General features: G+C 37.5%; 1 protein-coding gene across 1 annotated transcript; it reads right to left on the reverse strand.

Moving 5' to 3' along the window:
• Window positions 1–2,058: 2,058 nt before the first annotated feature.
• On the reverse strand, window positions 2,059–21,495 carry apoba (apolipoprotein Ba). Its single transcript, XM_052580831.1, has 29 exons — window positions 21,386–21,495; window positions 21,010–21,066; window positions 20,482–20,594; window positions 19,993–20,138; window positions 19,697–19,844; window positions 19,174–19,326; window positions 18,948–19,072; window positions 18,600–18,688; window positions 18,030–18,477; window positions 17,803–17,917; window positions 17,569–17,712; window positions 17,186–17,391; window positions 16,466–16,670; window positions 16,192–16,371; window positions 15,914–16,117; window positions 15,628–15,795; window positions 15,342–15,547; window positions 14,984–15,166; window positions 14,767–14,897; window positions 13,772–13,982; window positions 13,515–13,687; window positions 13,255–13,430; window positions 13,011–13,132; window positions 12,372–12,745; window positions 4,658–12,241; window positions 4,355–4,466; window positions 4,243–4,272; window positions 3,975–4,161; window positions 2,059–3,893 (listed from the first exon to the last, which is right to left on the reverse strand). The coding sequence occupies exons 1-29, from the start codon at window positions 21,435–21,437 to the stop codon at window positions 2,673–2,675; spliced, it is 13,263 nt and encodes a 4,420-aa protein (XP_052436791.1). The 5' UTR covers window positions 21,438–21,495; the 3' UTR covers window positions 2,059–2,672.
• Between the last annotated feature and the right edge of the window lie 337 nt (window positions 21,496–21,832).

A 21,832-nucleotide genomic window follows, 5' to 3' on the forward strand; every position in this document is an offset into this window, starting at 1 on the left:
AGCTAAGAAGCATGAAATCATCTGTCCATGTGATTTTTTTTTTTTTTTATCAGCTTCCAGCTGCAGCAAATCTGGATGGTGGAGTGGGTGGAGCGGCGTCGAGCAGCGCGTGTTTTATTGCTTTTTACACACCCTGTAAATCATTGACATTTTGTTTTCACCTGTTAACCTAATCCTCTGTAAAAATGAGATTATTTAGAGCTGGCACTGAATCAGATCAGGGATATATGAAGATCAGGGATGTTGTTATGAAATGTCTTGCTAACATCTGTGCATATGTTACTGAAGCTGCTTTGTTTAGGCTTTTAACTTTGCTACTTATTGGATTCTAGCTAAATCCGCAACACAGACAAGTGTACTTTCACTGCAATGTTTAAGTATTTTACTATTCATTTGATTACTATTCATTATTTTACTATAAACATCTTAAGAAAAAAAACGGGAGTAAAATTTAATTGGACATTAAGATTATTTTTTATGAATTTTTTTTATGGAAAGTTTTGGAAAATTTATGTTTTTTGCTGTTGCAATAAAATAAAATAAGAAAAGAAATAATCTTTAGGAGTTAATCACCAGTAAAAAAAAAAAATATATAGCAGGTGGCTATTGATTTTAGACCGGTGTCTTTAACAATCTTGTTAATTCTTGCTTAAATGTGATTTATCTAAAGGTCAAAATCATGCCCAACAGAATGAATCTTCACTGAACTTTTAACCAACCCAATGTATGAACACTGTCTGTTAGGAAAAAGCAATATGTTATGTCTGGGTGATCACACACTACAAAAATGTTGGGGGTCACAACTGGGAGGCTGATTCTACATCTTCACATGCTGTGGCTCCACAATATAAGGCGACCTTGAATTAAACTAACAACAAACGTCCTTTGATTCACAGCATCATCAAATATTTCAGTGTATTTTTTGGATACTTCTTCCAAATTTAAGGCAGAGATATTATATATGAATCTCGGGATTGGGAAACCCCAGTGGTGAGAGGAAAAAAAAGTTTAGCAACCAATTTACTTGCTGCTTCCATTTGGAAATCCTTCGGAAAACAGCAGACAGCTACTCTGTGCTACTCCGTTCCTTGTGAAACATCAACTAAAGTTGTTTTGCCAAGTATCCATGGCTAAATAATAACTGGCATACTCTTCGGAGTGTTACATTAAACCTCTGACAGGTGAATGAACGAAAGCCAAAAGAAATGGAAAACGTCTTTCCTAAGAAAGCACTTCATCATGAATATGGTAGCAGGCTACTGCTTTAATTCCCTTTATTCCAGGAGCAGATGCACTAATGTTGATAGTACTTTTGGCAAGACAAAAATAATCACATCCTGAAGAACTGAATATGGAAACGCAATCCATCAAATGCACCGAACCGATTTTATGCTTTTATTACACATGTACCTTGTCATCAAACTTCAGTTTTTTTATATTAATGCTGGTCAAACGGATCAGCTATCAAAAGCAGATATGTTATCCATCTGTTGCATGAGATTTAGAAAGAGAAATTATTATTTGAAAGGCTCACATCTTTCTAGCGCCATGATGCATAGTTGGAATAATATTGACAAGTTCCTAAGAAACAACACAGGTTTTGATGCAATATGTGCGTGAAGACATTCTTTGGGTCTAGACGTCACCATAAACTCAGGCTATGCTTAGTGCGTTTAAGGATTTGTGGCTGTCAATTTGGAAGAAAAAATTATGTACTGCATCCAGGTACCAAAAAACAAACAAACAAACAAAAAACAGATGAGGCTTACATCCTATCCTTCACACCCCCACTCTGGTGCTGATGACCTTTGACCTTGTCTAAAAAGACTGCTGTGGGAAAAGCAGCACGCACTTGGACATAGCACAGACCCAGATTCCAAACAGGTGGCAGTCTCTCTGCTTAGCAACATTTGTTTTGGGGCTCTTTTGATGAGGTTATATGAAATAACGGCAGGAGGGAACTGTTCCCCACCAGGTAACCAGGGGCAGTATATGGTGGGAATGTAACCCACTATATTAGACTGGTGTGACCATGCACTGAGTTGAGTGAAACGCATGGCTGGTTAACCATTTATTATTGTACAAGGTGCCAGAAGTGAAATCCACAGCTGTGCGGTCATTTGTTGTCATGAAGACATCGCCCTCTTTTGGCTAAAACCTGTAAACACTGTAATCACAAATCCAATGGCGTAATATATTAACAATGTTGCAGAACTGTAAAGGACATTTCTAAGAATGTGTCATCCAGTATCTGTTGCAGCACCAGCAAACAACAATCTGATGACCTGAGGATTGTTATTCTTTCAACACTTCATTAAATAAGCATAAACAAGCACTCCAAAGTCCTCTAATTATGTAAACACTTGTTTTTGTGATTATCTTTGCACACTGCATATGGCTTTTACTCCAATTTAAGTTATGTCTTGCAGCTTTTTATTTATACATTTCTTTAAATACAATATTTTCCAAAATCATGTAATCTTAATTACATTCTCAAAACAATGTTCACCAAGACAGACATTCATTACATAAGTATATTATTTATACTTTAATTTACTGCAATTAAATTAAATTAAATACTACAATGACATACAAAAGTCAAAAACACTAATGGACAGAAGAAAACGGTAGACAAAAAAACTGTTTCTACTGCAGAATTTTTAGATAAAAGATTATGTCATGCTGGGCCATTCACTAAAAGATTTCCAATAGAAAGGAAGAGGAATATCCACATCCGTCTTTTTGTTAGAAACCCGTACATATGGCTCTGTATATGAAGGCAATGATTTCATTAATGCAATGTAGCTCTTAAACAGACTACTGATGTAAGAATCGACCAGCATGAGAAAATCATTTAGATAAGAGATGAGCTTCTCCATTGATATTTCATCGTAGAGCTCCTGGATTTTATTTTTGCTGAAGTCTTTGAGCTCAGATGAACCTCTTTTAGCCTCCCGCATCCATTCACGAATCTTCTGCGTAACTTGTAAATTCCCAACTTCTTTGTAAATCCCATTGATGTGAGAGTAAACTTCTTCCAGTTTTTCAGTCTTGAGAGAGTTCAGGAACTCCTCTGCGTTTTGGACGTAAACCTTTACAGAGTTTAACAGATCCTGGAACACTTTCTCCACTTTGAGGTTTTCCCATCCCTCTATCGCTTGCATGATCTGATTTTTAGCTGATTTCATGGCAGCCCTCAGATCCTTCAAAATTTTCTTCCCACTAATAACCTTAGTGGTACCAGGAACAGTAAAATCTATTTTGTTAATGTGACCTGAAACAGTGTCAGCAATGGCTTCCATGAGACTAAAAAAACTTGTAGTGGCTCTATCAGTCACTTTGGAAATGGACTGCCTGATCCTATTGTACAACTCCTGCCCAGTAAGCTTCTCTTCCAGACCTGGCAAGTGGAATTTGGTATCCCTCAAGAACTTCATGGCAGCATCCAAAAGAACCCGCATGTTTGACTCATACTTCTGAAGGAATTCATTAGTGCTGATGAAGAAACTTCTGCTCAACTCTTGAAGATCAATTTGGGGTAAGTTCTCCAGCATTCTCCTCCACATCTTTTTACCCTGTTGTCTGAACTGCTCAAATGAGTTCTGCAGAGCATCAATTGTGCGTGGGATCTCCTGGTAAGCTCTGTCAATGCCATTGGAGAGTGCGTTCTTCAGCTTTAGGGCAGCACGGTTAAGGTCTATGCCAAGGTAACTGATGTGGTACTGGTTGATAAACTTTTGAAGAGATGCTATGATGGAAGGAAGTCTGTTTTTAAGGCCATTTATCATGTCTGATAGTCCATTGATATGATAGCCAACCTGAATACTCAGCTTTTCAGAGTTCTTCAACGTCACCTTGAAACTCATCAAGTCTGTGTCCTTGTCAGAGGTTGACTGAATAAACAATACAGATATTTTGTTAGAATATTTCAATAAGCTATACAAACTGCTGACTAAAGATTACCATTCTCTTACCAAATATCTGCTGAAAAGTTTCGCATAAAATTGAGATGGTGACCTTCTAGTGAACTGGAACCCGACGAAGCCGGCTGCTGGTGTGGATATCGAGGATGTGATTCCATTGTTGTGTGATGCATAACGAAAGCTCAAGTCAGCAAAAGTCTGGCTTATTACATCAATGCCCAGTGTATGCCGTGAGGGACTGTGGAGTAAAAACACATTGCTATTTTGGTACACGTAAAGCAAAACAAGGCCAATGTAAACCAAAAATTCAAGAGATTACCTGGAACCTGAAGACTCATCCCGTCTCATTCTGAAGAAACATCAAACATTATTAGGAAACTATGACAGGAGACTGTATGTGTAGGTTTGAGAAATTAATATGTTGTTCTTACCTTAGATTCTGACGAAGATCATGCTTCCAGTTTATATTCACATCCTGATGGGTAAAGATACATTTTCCATCTAGACCCACAGCTCCATTTTCAAGAAGGATGGTGGCAATCGCTAAAATTGGAAATGTGAAATGGAATAAATAGAATATCAATATCAATTAATCATATTCATTGACAAACATTGCACAATGCTTGACAAATGAATTGTATATATACATGTTTAATTATTTGTTTAGTATGATATAATATTATGTTTGTGCTATTAAATACTTATATGAAAATGTAAAAGCCTTTTAAGCTTACCATCCAAGCTATACTCCAGGAAAACCATGGTGGAAGTGCAGGTGGACTTCAATGCACATACAATTCCTGACTCTGTGTTTTCTACATTTCCAGTCCATGTATTGTTATAAACTGGAGAAAACACTTTGACAGTGGCCGACAAGGAACCAAAGGTTGGAATAAACACACCAACTGGGAGATGACGTGATATCTCTGGGACTTCGATTTTTTGTTCTGGGATGACAACATCGGGCATTTCAAAATGATAGAGTGTTTTTGTGATGTCATCCAGACGAATTGGGTAGTCACCAATGTCAAATGCTTTGGGAAGGATAAATGGTGAGATGGTGATTTCATAATGTGGAAAACTGACAAACAAATGAGCCATTTTTTCTTTCAGATATTTGGTTTTTACATTAATGCTAGGGATTTCCACTTTTGGTAAACCAGGCAAAGTAATATCAAAGGTAGGTGTACTGATATCATTGGGGATTTTTAGATTTGTCAAATCAATGACAAAGGATGGCACGTAGAGAGAAGTAAAAGGTATGGTAAAATCTGGAACAGTTATTAATGGTGGTATTGAAATATAATCCTGCTGGTCAGGTTCTATAAATCGCATATCCACTTCCCTAATAATTTTCAGAAGTTCTTTAGACCAATTAGGAACTCCGACTGTTATTTGTGGGATATTAAACGTGACTCCATTTTCAAACAATCTTGTAGGTAATGCAAATAGTGTTCCCTCCATGCTCTTAGTGTATATCACAACAGTCGAAGCATTGAGGAACTGCATTTGGTCAGTACTGGTCACCTCACCAAATTTAAATATGTCCCATAGACTCTTATGGTAGACTGGTAATTTGACAGTCTTCAAGAATGCAACATTGCCCTCAATGGATTCAGACAATTCCATGCGGATTTCAGACTGATCGTTTGATAGTGTCAGATCAGAGGAATGGATCAATGTTGCTAGTTGTTCCTTGCCACTCCAAAGTAATTTTTGCTTGTCTGAAGTGATGGACAGATCTACGTTCTGCACTATGCCAACATGACCGAGGTTACTAGGTTGTGATATATCAGTACCAAGATTAGCTGATAAAGTTGTCAGTGGAACAAACTCAAGCACTGCCCTCATATTTTGCTTTCCGTTTGTTGAAAATGATGCAATACTAGCTGCATTGTTGCTTGTGTATGTCAATGTAGCATAAACACGTCGCAGAGAAGCTTCGAGAGCGAGGTTCTTAGTGGCGTCCATATTCCAGGAACCAACATTTTTGTGATAGACCTTCGAGGTTAGATCAGTTTTCAGTGTGGAGCGAAAACCATTGGCATTCAAATAAATAGTTGCTTCATTGTCTAAAGATCCAGCAATATTCGCACTCTCCATGATGGTTGCATCTGTTGTTCCTTTCCAAGTGCTTTCTAAAGAGAAGTAAGATGATAGCGCTTCGAGAGCAAAATTGTGATCAATGCTGCCTTGCATCTCTATTACGGGAAAATTACAAAGGTAGCTAACTTTGATTTTAGAGGCTATATTAGGTTTACCCTTAGTATTAGCTCGGAGCACTTGATTTAGGTCCATCGTAAAAACTGGGAGCTTAACTTTAGCCAGGTTTGTTAAGGAAGCCTCCATATTCCTCTTGGTGAGGCTCACAGTGCTTTCATGACTACATTCAGCATTCATATGTACAAAGGACAAACTTGAGGCCATCTTTAGACCTCTCCGTTTATTGATGGTGGTACTGCCGTCAAGTTTACCTTTGAGGACATCAAACACGGATGTTGACGAGACATCAAACTTGATCACAACATCAGACTGATTATACAGGCCACCATTGGCATTCAGAGTTATTACAGGGGATTTGACTGAGAACTCGTACGTCATATTTCCAAATGCAGGTATCAAAATGTTATTCTGAATTTCTGGTATTGTAAATGTGGGCAGGGTCAAGACTCGAAGGGTCTCAGGGACATGCAAGACTGGTAGCTCAAAAGATGGAAGCACAAGGGTGTATGATGGTACTGAAAAGCCCATTAAAGGAACTTTAAAGCTTGGTGTGCTTACCTCCTTGGGTATGAAATAACTGAATGCGGGCAATTCGGCTCGGAAGGCTGAAACCTCAATGTTTAGCATAGGTATTGTGTATCCAGGAACAGTGAAATATCTTGGTGGCTGATTTGATGTGTCAATTTTGTACTTTTCATACTGAATTCTGGCTTCATTGTAGGAATTGGTGAGTGCATCCAAAATATGGTCTCGTCTGAGTTCAAAATGCAGACTCAAGATCTTTGCATTTTCAATGAAAGCTTCGTAGATTGGCTCAAGGTTTAGATCAAATGTGTGTTTGTCAGGGTTTTTCTGATACAAGAGCTTGAAATCAATGTCAAATGATTGTTGAGGAGTGATCAGAAGATGTTTCAGACCGTAATCATCCCAAAGAGAAAACTCTTCCATTTTTGGTGTTTTCATATCCAGGTATGGGATTATAATTTCTGGGATACTGAGTGGAACAGTCAAGAAGTCAAGATTGGCTTCACCATCAACAAAAGCATAGATTCCAGCTTCATTTTCACTGTTATCCAAAGTAAAGTTGTGTTTATATTTGTACTGATTGAAGCGCGCCAGACCTACCCAAAATACATTTTGCTTATTGTAGTTCAAAGTAAATCCAAAGTCATCTTGGAGATCAATTTTTCCAGTCAACTTCAGAGGCAAGAGAATTTTAGAGTTCCCTTTATTTCTGCAATCAAGTGTGACCTCAAATGGTTGAGCCAAGAACTCACATGCATTGGATATACTTCCACTCACTTTTCCAATGAGCTCAGCCTTATGTGAAATTCCTATTTCCAGTCGGACATCCTCCATTTGAGCCTTTCCTTTAAGTGTCAAAATACTGCCCTTGATGAAGGGCGCCTCAGTCTCAGCCCTGGCATCAACGGTGATGTGGCTCAGAATGACAGACTCTGCATTAACCGACTGCTTCATCTTAAGGTTTCTGCTGTTTGTTTCTCCATCAAAATTGAGCTTTGCTGTGCCAGCATTGACAGTGAACTCCAAATTGCTCTTGTGTGTAATTTCATCAGAATAGTCATCAATGGATTTGGTGGTCCTTGATGGACTTGATGGAGACCACTTTCCACTTCCCACTGTTCCAACTGTTAAGGATATTGTTCCGGATTCAAAGCGAGCCTCCGCTGTTTTGGTTATTATAGCCTGACTGGAAATATCTATGATGGGGATGTTCAGATTATGGGTGTACGTTGTGTCCATATTTGCTGATATTCCATTCTTTAAAGCAATGCTTATATTATTAATCAAATCAGCTGTGTATATATGTGCGGTGAATTTGGCAGCTGTCTTGGCTGTTGCTTCTGCTGAGGTACCACTTAAGATGACAGAACCCTCATGGTCAATTCCAAAGGCCATGTGACTGACTTTCATGGTCTCACTAATAACCATTTTTCTCATTTTTGGAGCTTCTATTAGAAGCATTGCATCCAGATTATGGTCAAAGAATTCAAGGTTTCCCTTTGACTTTCCTTTTGAGTTCAGTGTAGCTTTTAACTGTGGCGATTTCAGCGTTCTTGTTGTGTTCTCAAGAGCTGCTGATGTCGTCAATGTATAACGAGGAGAATCTACTTTGAATTCTCCATAAAGTTTTCCAAAAGCTGGTACACATGGTTCAAATGAAATTTCAGGGATTTTGACTTCAGGGATGGGCAACATGGTAATCTCAAAACTCTCCAGTTTCAGTTTTGGAACAGTTATCTCTGGGAATTTGATCTCTGAAAGAGTGATCTCTGAGAAAGTAAAATCAGGCAAATCTGAAAGGTAAAGGGCTCGTAAATCCCCAAAGATGGCATCAGGATCCACTTCTGGCATTTTTATCTGGCGAACTTCGTCAATGATGTCAATGATGCTCTGCTTGATTTTATCAAAGTCAACTGTGATGGATGGAAGACTGAACAAGTCCAGAATGGTGAATTCCGGTATTTGTATCAGTGCTGGAATGGTAATATCATGTATCCTTGACATTTTAATCTTGAAGGCAGGAACCTGAAGAGTTGTGAATGGAAGAACAAAGGTGGGAACATCAAATTCTGCTGTCTTTAGAGCATTGAGAACTCCCTCCACAGCTTGATTGATTTGATTGAGGAGCTCCTTATCTTCAACCATTTTCTTAATTTCATCAAAGAGTTTTGTGAACTGTGATGAAATGTATTCGATCATATTGACGTAACCAACACTCGCTCTTTCCAAGTAAACTGAGATTTCATCTCTGATGTCCATGTCACTTATTCTTTGCCTCACATCATCAATAATGTCTTGGATCTTCAGTTTTATGTCTTTATATGCAGTAGTGTCAATTACATCTATAATATTCCTGCAAACCTCAGCTATTCTTGTATTTTTTAGTTTCTCCAAATAATCAACAACAGTCACCTGCATCTCTTTTATAAATTCTCTGGATGCCTCTATTTTTTGTGGGATTTTATAAACTTCATTTATCTGCTTGTTAATATAATTGACTACATCCTTAAGTTTTTCATTTACGTCATCAACAAATGTGTTGTAATCAAAAGTTCTTAAGGTATTTATAATCAAGAGAATGTACTCATTTAAATCATTTAAAATCTGTTTGAAATCCATCAGCTTCAATAGAGAAACAACACTGTCTAATACCTCCATAACCTTATCTGAGATGTACTCAAACTGGATAGATTTTAAAGTATCCACTACAGCCTGTACCAACTCTTGGATTCTGTACTGCTTGACTAATATAATGGCCTGCTCCACAAAAACTTCAATTTTCTTGTCAATTTCATACCGTAAAATAAGCTCTTGTGCATTTAAGTACACTCTGTTGATTTTCTCTGGAATTTCATACTCCTCTATCCAGTTTACAATTACATCTTTTGCAGTATCCAGCACTCTCTCTATGTCTTCATATGGAACTTGATCAGACAGTTCTTCCACATATTCAGTCAAGTCAAATGAAATTATATATTCTCTCAGACCCTCAAGTAACATCTTGATGTCAAATGTTTCAACAATGTTCCTCAGTTCACTCAGCTTATCCTGAAGTTTGGTTTTAATTTCGTATTTTTTATCTAGTTGTTTCAACCAAGCAGCACTGCTGTCCTGCAGCTTTTGTAAATCAATCTGTCTTATTATATCTTCAATACCATCAATGCCTCTGATGATTGTTTTGGTTATTTCATACTTCTCATCAAAAACTTTAAGTTCATCTCCAATTTGTATCAAAATGTCAGAGACAGAATTGGCCCACGATCCACTCTCAATGCCATCTTTGATTTTAATCATCAGATCCCTAATTCTTGTTGCTAAATCAATAATATTCTTTTTTGAAGACTCCTTAAATTTCTCAGCATATGCATCAAGGTCATCTATTGATATAGTGTAGTCATGTATGAAGGAAATCAGCTGGTCCTTGACAATGTTTACTTTATTCTCTAGGTCCATGTCTACTATGATGTCATTCACTTTTTGAGGGAGTTCATCCAACTTGTTCCTAAAATGACCAATCAATCCATTGATATCTAGGCTGTTGAGGTAGTTTTGGAGGGATTCAAATGTATGCAGAATTGCATTTTTCATTCTTTCAAAGGCAGCTGGAAAGCTCTCAATGAATGGGAAATAAATACTGTGACAGCCACTGTTCTTATCATACTTGACAAACCCAGAAGCACTAAACTTTTGATTGTCTAATGGAATATCACTAGATTTTGATTCTGTGTTCAAAAGGTTAGTTTGAAGCACTCCAGAGAGCTGGACCCCCATCTCATCTTCTTTGTTGTAAATATTGACATCTTGGTTGTAGGCATGATTATTTAGCTTTGACTTAAACTTCCACAACGCAGACTGTTCATTAGGTATCAGCAAGCTGTCAAACTTGTTTTCAATGTGCGTTTCAACTGACTCTCCATTTGGCAACATGTGTACACCAGAAGCTCTGTATTCATGGGACTTAGCAATGGCCAATGGCTCAGCTTTCAAAAGGAACTTACTGTAGAGGTGACCAGTGTGTTTTCCATAAAACTTCACAGTGCCATCGCTGTTCAAAATGGCATCGATCGTGAGGCTAAATGGCATGGCCATTGTGCGAATGTCATTTTCAAGACGTAAAGATTCACAATTTACTTGTGTCTTGCTGTGCATAACAGAAGACAGTCCTGCAAAATCCAAGTCAAAGTTGTTACTTATCTGGGAATCGAAAACGTTTGCTGTTGTATTGCACTTCATGGTGCCAGCCATATCTGCGTAAGTAAACTGACAGCTGTGCTTAACGTTGTCCTCTTCCCCATACTTTCCACTGAGGCTTCCAGCTACATCCATCTTGAATGGCTCCATCTTAAGGTGGCCATCACCGCTCAGTCCAAAATCAAAAATCTCAAGTTCATTATTTGAACTTATCGATGTGACAAATGGCCTCATATTAACCTTAATGTCATGGTTGTAGGATGCTCCATCACAGATGAAATTGTCAGTTTTGGAGCGGAAAGCCAAGGTCCATAAAGTAACAGTCAGGGTATGTGTGCACTCTGATCGCATTTTCTGTAAAGTACCCATCATAGTATTAGACAGACTCAGTCCTTGCTTATTAAAACCAAAGTTCATTGTGTTTCTTGCAGTTCCATCAAAGGCATTCCCTTTAACAACACTGGTTAGATACACTTCTTTGGGTGAAATCTTACCCTCCGCACTTAGCTCAAATGTGTTATCCTGTGCTGATCCTTTTGATACAAGAGACAAAGAGGCTCCATCACCATCGATACCAGCATTGATGGTATTCTCAAAAGTCAAAGTGTTTCCCTCAATGGTTGTCATGCAACTGGTGGTCAACCCATTTGCTCCTAAAGTAATTGTGCCTTTGTGTGTCCCACGTCCATCTTTGAAATTCAGCAAACTTTCTATGTTCATTTCAAGACCGTTACTGTTGAGGGATCCAGTAAGAAGGGAGTATGCACGATGTGTTGCATCATCAACCTGGGTTTCAACTTTCAGTCTGGCTTCTTCACTCATGACATCAAGTTCAGCTTTACAGCTCAAAGCATTTCCAAGGCCTGTTGTACTACCATCCGACTTCACAGACAGCTGGCCTTTCTTGTGCTTTAACTCTGCTACATGCTTCAGAACATCATTTTGTGCATTTGTTTTGGACAAAAGCGACAGTTCTCCATTGACATAGGATCCTTTGATCACATTCTGACCCTGGATGATTGAGGAGTCAAACTTTAATGTGGACTCTCCTTTTCCTTCTCTTTTGAGCATATTGAAGATATAGGATTGGCTGAGGGTGGAGTTGGCATAGAGAGAGCCTATCCTGATAAATCCATCTAAGTTTCCATCACCAGTGATCTCATCATTCATGGAAGCTGACTGAGCCGAATAATACACAGAGGTGTGCAGACCAAGTGGACTAGATGCTTCAATCCTGTAGTTGGTCCTACCACTGATTTTATCAGCCATACTCATAGTTTCAAAGACACTCATGCTGGCATCAAGTAAAAAATGACTGACAGATCCATTTACAAGGTACTTCAGCGTATCATTGACTGTACCAGTGATCATGCCCATACCTATGTGAAAAGGAAAAGAAATCTATATTTAAATGTAAGTGAACAAAAACAAATTCGTACAAATTGAAGATTCCATAATGAAAGTCAACTTTGTAGATTAGGATAATATGATTTTTGATGACATGAATACCTTCAATTTTGTATGACAGTGGTGTCACAGGGCAGCTGGCCATCATTTTGTACTTAGCAATGTAATTGGGAACATCAACAGTGTTGTTTCCCCCTAAGATAGAGCCCTCCCAATCATAAAAGTTGCTGTTCATCTTGACAGACAATTCGGCTAAACCTAACATGGGTAAAGAGAAATCCAAAGCTCGGGGAATTGTGAACGATGGAATCTTGTAGTTGTTCTCAGGAATATCCAGGCCAATGAGGGGAATTTGAATCTGTGGGAGTCTGAGGGTGGGAGGGATGTTGAGTTCAGCAGATGACTTTCCTCCCAAGAGAAGAGGAAGTGAAATGGAGATTCTGCCTTTGTTGAACTGGTATCTCATCAATGCATCACTGAACACAAAAAAGAGAGCTAAGTTTATAGTCAATATCAATGTATATAATATACCTGTATATAAAGATCAGTCAGAAGTTTGGGCACACATCATTTTATTTTCATTATATTGCATAAAATATAATACAAAACGTCTTTTGTGACAACATGCCCTAACCCAATCCTAATTTCCATATATGCCTCATCTGACACCTAGCCTCTCCCCTATATGATTTTTTATTTTGTTTGGAATCTATCAAAAAGTATCAAAAAGTTATCACTCACGATTTAAGATATAATTTTTCTGGCAAAGATGGCAAGGTGAGCTCTGGTGTGCTTCTCTTGCTCCTCTGTACGTTTACAAATGTACTGCCTGCCGCTAATTTATCCAGCCATATATTCACTGCCTAGGGACAAAATGATTGATTATGAAATGTTAATTTTCAACAAAGCCATTCAAAAATGTAAATGTAAATGGTAAGAAAACATGTAATTTATACAAATCTCAAGCTTGATTTAATGCACTTACCTCCAACCCTTTCGAAACAATGTGACGAAGTTTCATGTCAGTCTTGGTGACTTTCTGATCAAGGACATCATCAATTCTCGCCTCCAGCAGGCTACGGTACTCCTCCATATTTGGGAAAAGTTTATCAACTTCAGAATTTATGTCTGACTTCATTTCAAGTTCAACCTTGTTGTTATCTGCAGATTCACCAAGAAACTAGTTAAAAAACCAACGTCAAATTAATTTCAGGAACATTTGCTTCATTAAGCATGCTTCATTACCGTATCTGAGGATGGCTTTCTGCACAGATGTAGTCTCTGGCATGTTAAGGGCTGTTTCAAGCTGCAGGATGAGCCCGTTGTTATTCTTTAGGGTGGCAGTGGCAGAGGTGTCCATCTGTAGTGCTGGCACTGCCAACTTAAGTTCAATCAGACCATCCCTCATAGACTCTAACCTGCTCAAAAATACATAAATATCTAGGTTAACATCAATCTTATGTTACTATACTACATTTTTTTAATTTATTTTTTTACTATACCTGGCATGTCCAACTAGGGAAAGCTGTGGGATGTCTTTGTTTGTTACATCAATCGTAATGCCATGCATCTTCTTTCCTTTAGCATTGCTATCTGTAACTGCCAACTTGATCCCAGCTTCGAGGTCATAATCAGGGATCTGAAGGTCGGTGGTGAGAATGTTCTTATTGCGGTTGTATTTTACAACTGCTGTGGCTTCAGTTGGCTCAGCACCTAAAATAATAGGAACATATATTTAGATAGATTTCAAATTCATACACATCAGATAACTCTCATTCACAGAAATGCAAGCAATGTTGAACAAATAAATAAGTTTAAAAGTGCACGATTTCCTGAGTTTACGTATTTTTTATTAAATAGCCCATTTTAGTTACATCACAGCCTTGAACAATGATTTACTACTTGTTAATTGGTTGCAGGTGGATTTGACTGGAGAAAATCTGTGTAGTGTAAGATTATCCTTACTTTGTTTTCTCAAAAGGTAGAAATGGCACATTTTTAAAGCATGTACACAACCGCTAAAATGTGCAGTTTTCATTGTTTATGAAAGAAGTTTCTTATGCTCACAAAGCTGCATTTATTTGATCATAAATACAGTAAAATCTGTAATATTGAGAAACATTATTACGTGCTCAAGAAACAACAAAACAAAAAAAGAAACATTTGAAAACAATTGAAAAATATTTTTGTTAAAACCATGATGCATTATCCAGTATTATTTTAAGAATAAAAAGCATTTATTTGAAATATAATTTTTTGTAATATTCTAAATGTGTTCACTGCCGTCATTGCTTAAAGTATTAATTTATTAAATAAAAATTATGCTAATAATAACTTTTAATGATTTAAAGATAGTTTATGCATATGACCTTAAAAACATAAAAATCACAAAACATTTGAATCTATGCTTCTTAAAGCATAAAGATATATGTTCGATGCCACTGTTAGAAATAAAATAAGAAACTAGTAATATCATTAAAATTTTCTGAGGACTTGCCTTCAGCCTTGAGAACAATTTTCACAGAGTCGACTTTATGGCGCCCCTCCTTTCCTTCCCTCAGCAATGCATAGGCAATGGTTGCCGTATACTCAGGTACTTCGCCTGTTGGTTGAAGTTCCAGAGCAAGCCTGGAAAGAAATGTTTTTTTTTTAAGCACATAGATCTTGGAAGTACTGTCAGTTGTCAACAAACTCTACATCCAACTGTTTCTCACCTTGTCTCTCCTGTGAGAGGATAGTGTGGAGCATTATTGGTGGAACTAGCATTTGAATAGCGCAAAATAGTGCAGTAATTCATCCCTGGAAAGATAGGATTACATTCTGTAGAGTCGATCCTGTCCTCTACCATGGAAGGGACAATCTTAGTCTGAGTGGAGGTCACTGAGAGCATCTTGTTGCTGTAGTGGAAGAAAGAGAAGAAACATCTATTACGTCCTAGTTTTTGCTAAATCGGTACTACAAAATAAAAGTGATCCTTAAATATGTCAAAATATGCCAAAGTATGACTGCATGGTAAGAGAGCATCTGATAAGGAACAGTATATGTAGGATGCAGAGAGTTCAGATGGCCTACCTGATGCTAAAGAGCTGGATGTTTCCTTGTGGTGCAGGGATGGAGAGCTTGATCTCACGGTCACTTACGGTGACCTTGGCATTCACAGCGCTTTCATGGTACATGTTTGTGTGTGTTTCAATCCCAGCTGCCACAAACTCTGGAATATAAACACCCATTTGGGTAACAAACTCCATTCCCGCAGAAGGCATGAATAAGAGCTGTTGCTGTGAACAACAACAGAAAACATCAACACTCTGCAACTTAATTGTGACATCACAAAATTCACACTAGTGAGAAGGATTACCATCATGCGGTCAATGGTCAGGCCTCCTTTGGCCCCAGGGGCTAAAACTCCAGATAGGGAAAGCTTCAGTGGAAAACCAGCACTTGTAGGTAGCGTAAAGGCTTTGTCCAGGAACATATAGTGGACAAAAAGCTCATTCTCTAAACTAGATATCAGCCTTCCCATAAACTGCAAAAAAAAAGAGATTAACACAAATACTACAGTTAGATTTGATTGAAGAAGACTTATATTTTCAGGGTAGTACAGTTAATATATCATATTTTCAAAATCTATGAATAACACTTACATTCACAGTCATTGACTTAAATGTTTCGGTGTAAAGTTTAATGTAGTGAATAATGAGATTGAGCTCATTAGTCTTCAAATATCCCAGTTCTGTTCCCATAAACCGCAGGTAGGCCAAGCCTTTAGGAGCATCTTCGGTCTGTTCAAGGCGTTTTTTGAACTCTGAGAGGTATTCTTCAACACCTCTCATGATATCCTGAGGGACCTAAGGGAGAAGATGTTTTTAAGCTTAATTTGATGAATTTTCATTATACACTCAAAACATTCTTTATTACATACCTGTCTTTTCATCCTTTCACCTCTTAGTGGGGAAATCCACTTATCCAAAACCCTTTTAACGGGATGTGGAATCTTTTCGTTGACCCAATACATGGCTTTTGAGATGGTATCGGGGAAGAAACCGTTTTCACCAAAGAGAACTTCAATGGCTGGCTCAAAGCCTTCACCTTCAAAACCAATCTAAGAAAGAAGTCATCACATGCATTCAAAAAAGGTAAAATATGGGTACAACACATAGAATATACAGCCTTTTAATGATAAACTCATACACTACCTCCAGTATTTCTGCATTTAAAATGTCAAGAGTGGTGGCTAACATGACTTCTCTGGGCATGTAATTGGCAGAGTCAAAAATCATGTTACTTTCTACTGAGCCAACCAGTGGGACTTCAATTTTGTAGTTATGTGAGAACTTTGTGAAGTCTGCAGGTTTAAAGCTTGCATCCCCCATTACAGCTTTAAGAATGTAGTCCTTTGTTCTAAAAAATAAACAAAAAATTATTAGGGATGCACAATACAGTATATCTTTACCTATATTGTTTATCGACCAATATTATAATGTTATGATGCTTATATTCACTTATAGCTTTTTAAACAACTGCCTTTAGTTTTTTGTGTTTTATTTTTAATTTGTTATGACAAAATAATGCATAAGTTTAATATTAGCAACTTATCAGTTATCTGCAATAACATGAAATTAATTATAACTGTTAATATTAATGCATTCCTAAAGTTATGTCTGATAAAAGTTATAAAGTCTGAGGCTATCTAGACAACATGAAAAGTATTAATTTAGTTTGAGGTTAGAATTTATCTTCTAGAGACAAAGATCTTTATAGACAACGCTGCCAAAATTTCAAACTGTTTTGAACATTCTTTGTTCAACATCCTCAGCACATTTTCTGTTTCCAACAAAAACATCAAGATAAATAATTTTGAACTATAAGGTCTTAATAATAAATACATTCAGCATTTGAAGTATTAGTGTACATACGTGCTCAGAGTTGGGTCTTCTGATTCCAATATGTTAGCGATATGGGAGGAGACAAAGCTTTTAACTTGCTGATTTTGCTCTCTCTTAATTGTCCTCAGCACCTTGTTTGCCTCCTCGGGGTCCCTCATGAGCATCAGATATGCGGCAATGCGTTTTTGGGCAGGTGCCTCTGAATTGTCATACTGTTGTACCAGGGCAGTTTTCACCTAGTAACAAGAAATCCAAAAATCAAGCACTTTAGCAATAAATCATGATTATATTGGCTGTGTGTATGTTTCAAGTACTAAATTTCAATTATTTGGCTGACTGATGCATCTTTAAGAACTTCTAGTTTGGAATAAGGATCATTTAAACACTGTAAATCTTAACAAGAGTTGATTTACATCTGAATCCATTTCCATGAGTCTGAAAGCCTGGATAGCTGCTTTCTGTACTGGCAGAGAAGCGTACGTCTGGCCCATGCATTTTAGGAGAGAAGACTTCAGAGATGGGAATCCCTCCATGTACTTTCCCATGACACCAATAACCTATACAAGAAATACTTTGGTTAATATTGAATAATTAATGTTCATTACATATACATAGATAGACAGAGTCTTTTTACATGTGATACATACCCTTAATGTGAGGTAAGTACTGTCTTCATCTCCAGAACAATCACCTAGCATGAACTCCATGAATTCAGCTACTTCCTTAACTTCTGGTGTTGATGTTGCTTGGTCTTGAGGAAGTCTGGTGCAAAATATGGACATTTATCAATAATAATTTCAATTAATATAATCTGAACAAAAAAAAAACACATGTTCTACAGTATCCTAACTGAGTAAATATCATTAGCACTTACTGTTTCACTGTGTTGGCAAGAGCATACATGATGACTTTGCTTGGCTTGTTTTGGGCCATGCTTAGCATATCTCTAACCTTCTGGGGGCTGGCCTGGGGTAAGAGACTCAAAGCATAAACTATAGCATCCACTTCTCTGGCTGACTCATCAAAAGTCCTGAGGATCTGCATGATGGCACTGGTGCATTCATCAGTTCCACACTGAAAGAGCGTCTGCCACGTTAGCCACTCTGAGATCTTCATCATCTCATCAGCGGCTCCAGACAGTGTCTCGTTTTTCAAGCCACGGATTTCAGACACCAACTTGTGGAAGAGGCTGGCTCTCTGTTGACTCTTTCCTGAGCTACTAAGCATATTTAGCTCTCTCATTGTGGTAAGCACATCATCCTTTGACTGAATAGGAAGTTTGTCCTCCACCTCCTCTAAAAAGAGCTTCTTCTCAAGAGTGTCTGCACAGAGAAAAGATGTTTGCTTGTTCGTATTTTCATACCTCTAAACATCTGAAAATCTGAATAGTTCTTGTAAAATACCAAGTATTTTTTTATTATTCTTACAGCTTAATGCTACCCACCATCTTTGTTGAAATATCTGTTGTTTATTTTCACGGAATCCTGTAGAATTAGACTCTGTTTTACTTCTGAGGAGATACCATACTGCCCCCTATAGGATAAAAAAAATATCACATTTACGCTTCGTGAACACAAGATGTACACGTTCTGTCATCATTTAATTGTTATTAATTGATATTTAATTAAGTATTAAATGAAATCATTCCCCTAACTATCAAATCAAATTGACTGCAGCATAATATTACCATATTATCTATATATAGTATATCATATATGTGCTATGGCAGGTTTGACATCAATTGTGATGTCATCATTATGAAACAAAGCATTTCTGGGCAGAGATTACATACTCATGTGAGAATGGGATAAAGAGATGCTTCTCTGTACACTGAGCTTCTGTCATGTGCTTTCTCCTGTTATCAAACTGATAGTTGCAAGTCTGTGTGCTTCTGATAAGCTTGGAAATAAGCCCATTCTGCAAAGATAAATTTGTTCCAAAGTTGTTTGAATAACATTTTTGACTGACACTAACATGAAAGAATAAATATTGAAAGAAATAAGGCATGCTTGTCCTACCAGGCCAGGCAAGAGGGACAAGGGGCTGGTGGGGAGACTGTGAGGTGAGAAATGGCTGCAGTCGGACAGATCTCTGACCACAGTGACATCCGTGTCGATATCTTTCCGTGTGTTGACTGTGACATCAGTCTTGCATATACCATGAATTGTACTCTTAAAAATTTTAGAACAGAGAAGTAGTTAGGGAAAATCTTTAGCGTGGGATCCAAAGTCTGAAACCACATTGAAAATCAGCATATTTTGAACCTTGAAATAAACAAAGTATCTCTATTTTATATATATATACACACAAAGTTATGATTAAAAATGAACATTATATTTAAGATCCAGCATCTTTTCTGGCTCACTACTCAAACATGAAAGCAAATGTATGACACTGACCACACTGAAACAGGATGACAAGTGATCTTATTGCACATAGGAAATTATGTGTTTTACAAGTCATTTACACAAACAACAAATGAAACATTAATTATGTAGACTGTGTTTATGTGAGCACTTTACATTTTAGTTTTAATCTCACCATTTTTCCATTGTGTTCTTTCTCCGGCACTGGCACGAGAAGAGCAGAGATGATTCCTCTTTTGATGTTCAAAATGTTTTCTGGTTCATCCTTCTCTGGATAAATGGAAACACTGGTTACCTGCTCCACCACAAAATTCAGAGGGTTCCTGGAAAGGGGGTTTTATAAGCAAATGCTCAATGACCAAAATACAAGATGCATCATCATTACGCAAGGAATATGTATTTATTTCCTGTTTCTTCTAAGGGGGGGGGGGGGGTGTATGACAGATATTAATTATGGGCTGTTCCACATACTTCTCCATGGCGAGCTGGAAGGCCTCGGCTCCAGCAGCCTGCTTGTAAACAGGCTGGCCCTGTGCATCGATGACGGACACCTCGCTCAGGACACATTCTGTTGTGCGAAGGACAAAGCTGCAGGTCTGTGGGACCTCAATTTCAACCTGATGGTGGAGAGAGAAAATACAGGAAGAGTATATGCATGAAATAAAGCATTTTGATAAAATAGACTACGTGTAATGTTATAATAATTTTAAACAGCACACATTTTTACAACAGTGATAATAATAAGAAATGTTTTTTGAGCACCAAATCAGCATAATAGAATGATATCTGAAGGATCTAATTTTTTAATTGGTTATATAAAATCGAAAAAAATATGATTTGAGAACACAAGAGTGTTAAAGAATGTTTCTTTCTTCAAAAACAGTACAGACCCCAAAGTTTTGAACAGTATGTGTGCTTATATAAAAGGAGGTTGTGCCATATTAATGATTTTTTTTGTACCTGACAGGAGATCTTTGGCCCATTCCTGAGGTTAGCTGTACCCGTCACCCCATTTTTGCTCTCGGCTGTATACTGATAAACATATTTTCTGAGGTTCTTGAACCTTGCAGACACTTTAAAAGAAAAACAAGCATTTAATAATTGTACATAGGTGTTACTAGGATGCCAATGATAAATATAACAACTTTGTTGTTGTAATTGTTTCACAGTTATCTGGTTTCACACGTTTAGAGTTGATCGTGATTTGTGCAGTATTTCAGAGTCAGTTCTAAGTAATCAGATGAGCTGGAGACCTTTGGACCACTTGTTGACAGAGGGGCACCTCTCTGATTCAATACTCTCGTACTCTCAACACATACATACACAAGGTTCATGTACCAGGGTTCACCGCTGCTATCTTCTGCAGTCAATAGTAGCACAGTAGGCCAGACTAAAGAAACTAATCCTGATTGGTTACAGACAAGTCACAACTAGCTGACCTAAGGGTTAGTTAGATGAGAATCAACATGTTGTGAATTGGTCACTTACATGGGCATACGGGTAGCTGTCCTTCTCCACTGTCTTCCTCAACTACCTCAGTGTTTGCTTCAACAGAGGCATGGAAAAAAATGGCAGAATTAAATAAGTTTTATTTGACAAAACACAACAAATCTACGTAACTAGACTTCTATTTTAGGAAAGGAGGACAGAAAACTCTAAATTAAATGTAAGAACTTCTAGATTTGCATTCAATCACTGCAATATCTTAACATTTATAATGAACACTAAAAAATCTATTAAAAAAAGACAAGGTATATGAGTTAATACAAGGATGAAAATTATTTGAAAAAAAAAAAAGGTAAATAGCATAAATATTACAGGAGAAAAAAAGAAAATACATATAAAGATACATATAAAATCTTACCTGTCAGTAAATGTGCACCAAGGATGAGTAATAGACACAACTTAGTGTCCATCGTTATGGGCACTGAAACTTCTTCTTATGTTTTTTCACCAGCTTCTCTTTAATACTCCCACCCGAGCCTTTATAACATAATCACCCCCCACCCCTGGGCCTCCAAATGAAACCTCCTCCAATCAGTCAAAAGACCACAAAATGACAACTCTGACTTGTCATTCAAAGTTCAGCGCATGAGCACATCCAATCCACACAAGGATAACACAAGACAAAAATACCATTATAAATGCAATGCACAAATTCTTGACTAATAAAAAAAGTGTATTACAATACATACAATTGCAAAATAAAATTTGAGTAAAATGAAATTGCAATTTGCAGGAGGTGATGTTTCATGGTCAATTAAAACTTAAGTGACAATTTCTGGGGTCTTCAACCCCTGTACTGTTTCCT

The sequence above is a fragment of the Carassius gibelio genome, chromosome B17, assembly GCF_023724105.1.
Source record: "Carassius gibelio isolate Cgi1373 ecotype wild population from Czech Republic chromosome B17, carGib1.2-hapl.c, whole genome shotgun sequence".
Lineage (NCBI taxonomy): Eukaryota > Metazoa > Chordata > Actinopteri > Cypriniformes > Cyprinidae > Carassius > Carassius gibelio.

Coding starts and splice junctions, on each gene's coding strand:
- apoba (XM_052580831.1), bottom strand. CDS start 21,437: ATGGACACTAAGTTGTGTCTATTACTCATCCTTGGTGCACATTTACTG. Junction 4,467..4,657: donor CCTGGAGTATAGCTTGGATG/GTAAGCTTAAAA, acceptor TTCCAATTTTAG/CGATTGCCACCATCCTTCTT. Junction 4,162..4,242: donor GATGAGTCTTCAGGTTCCAG/GTAATCTCTTGA, acceptor TTTACTCCACAG/TCCCTCACGGCATACACTGG.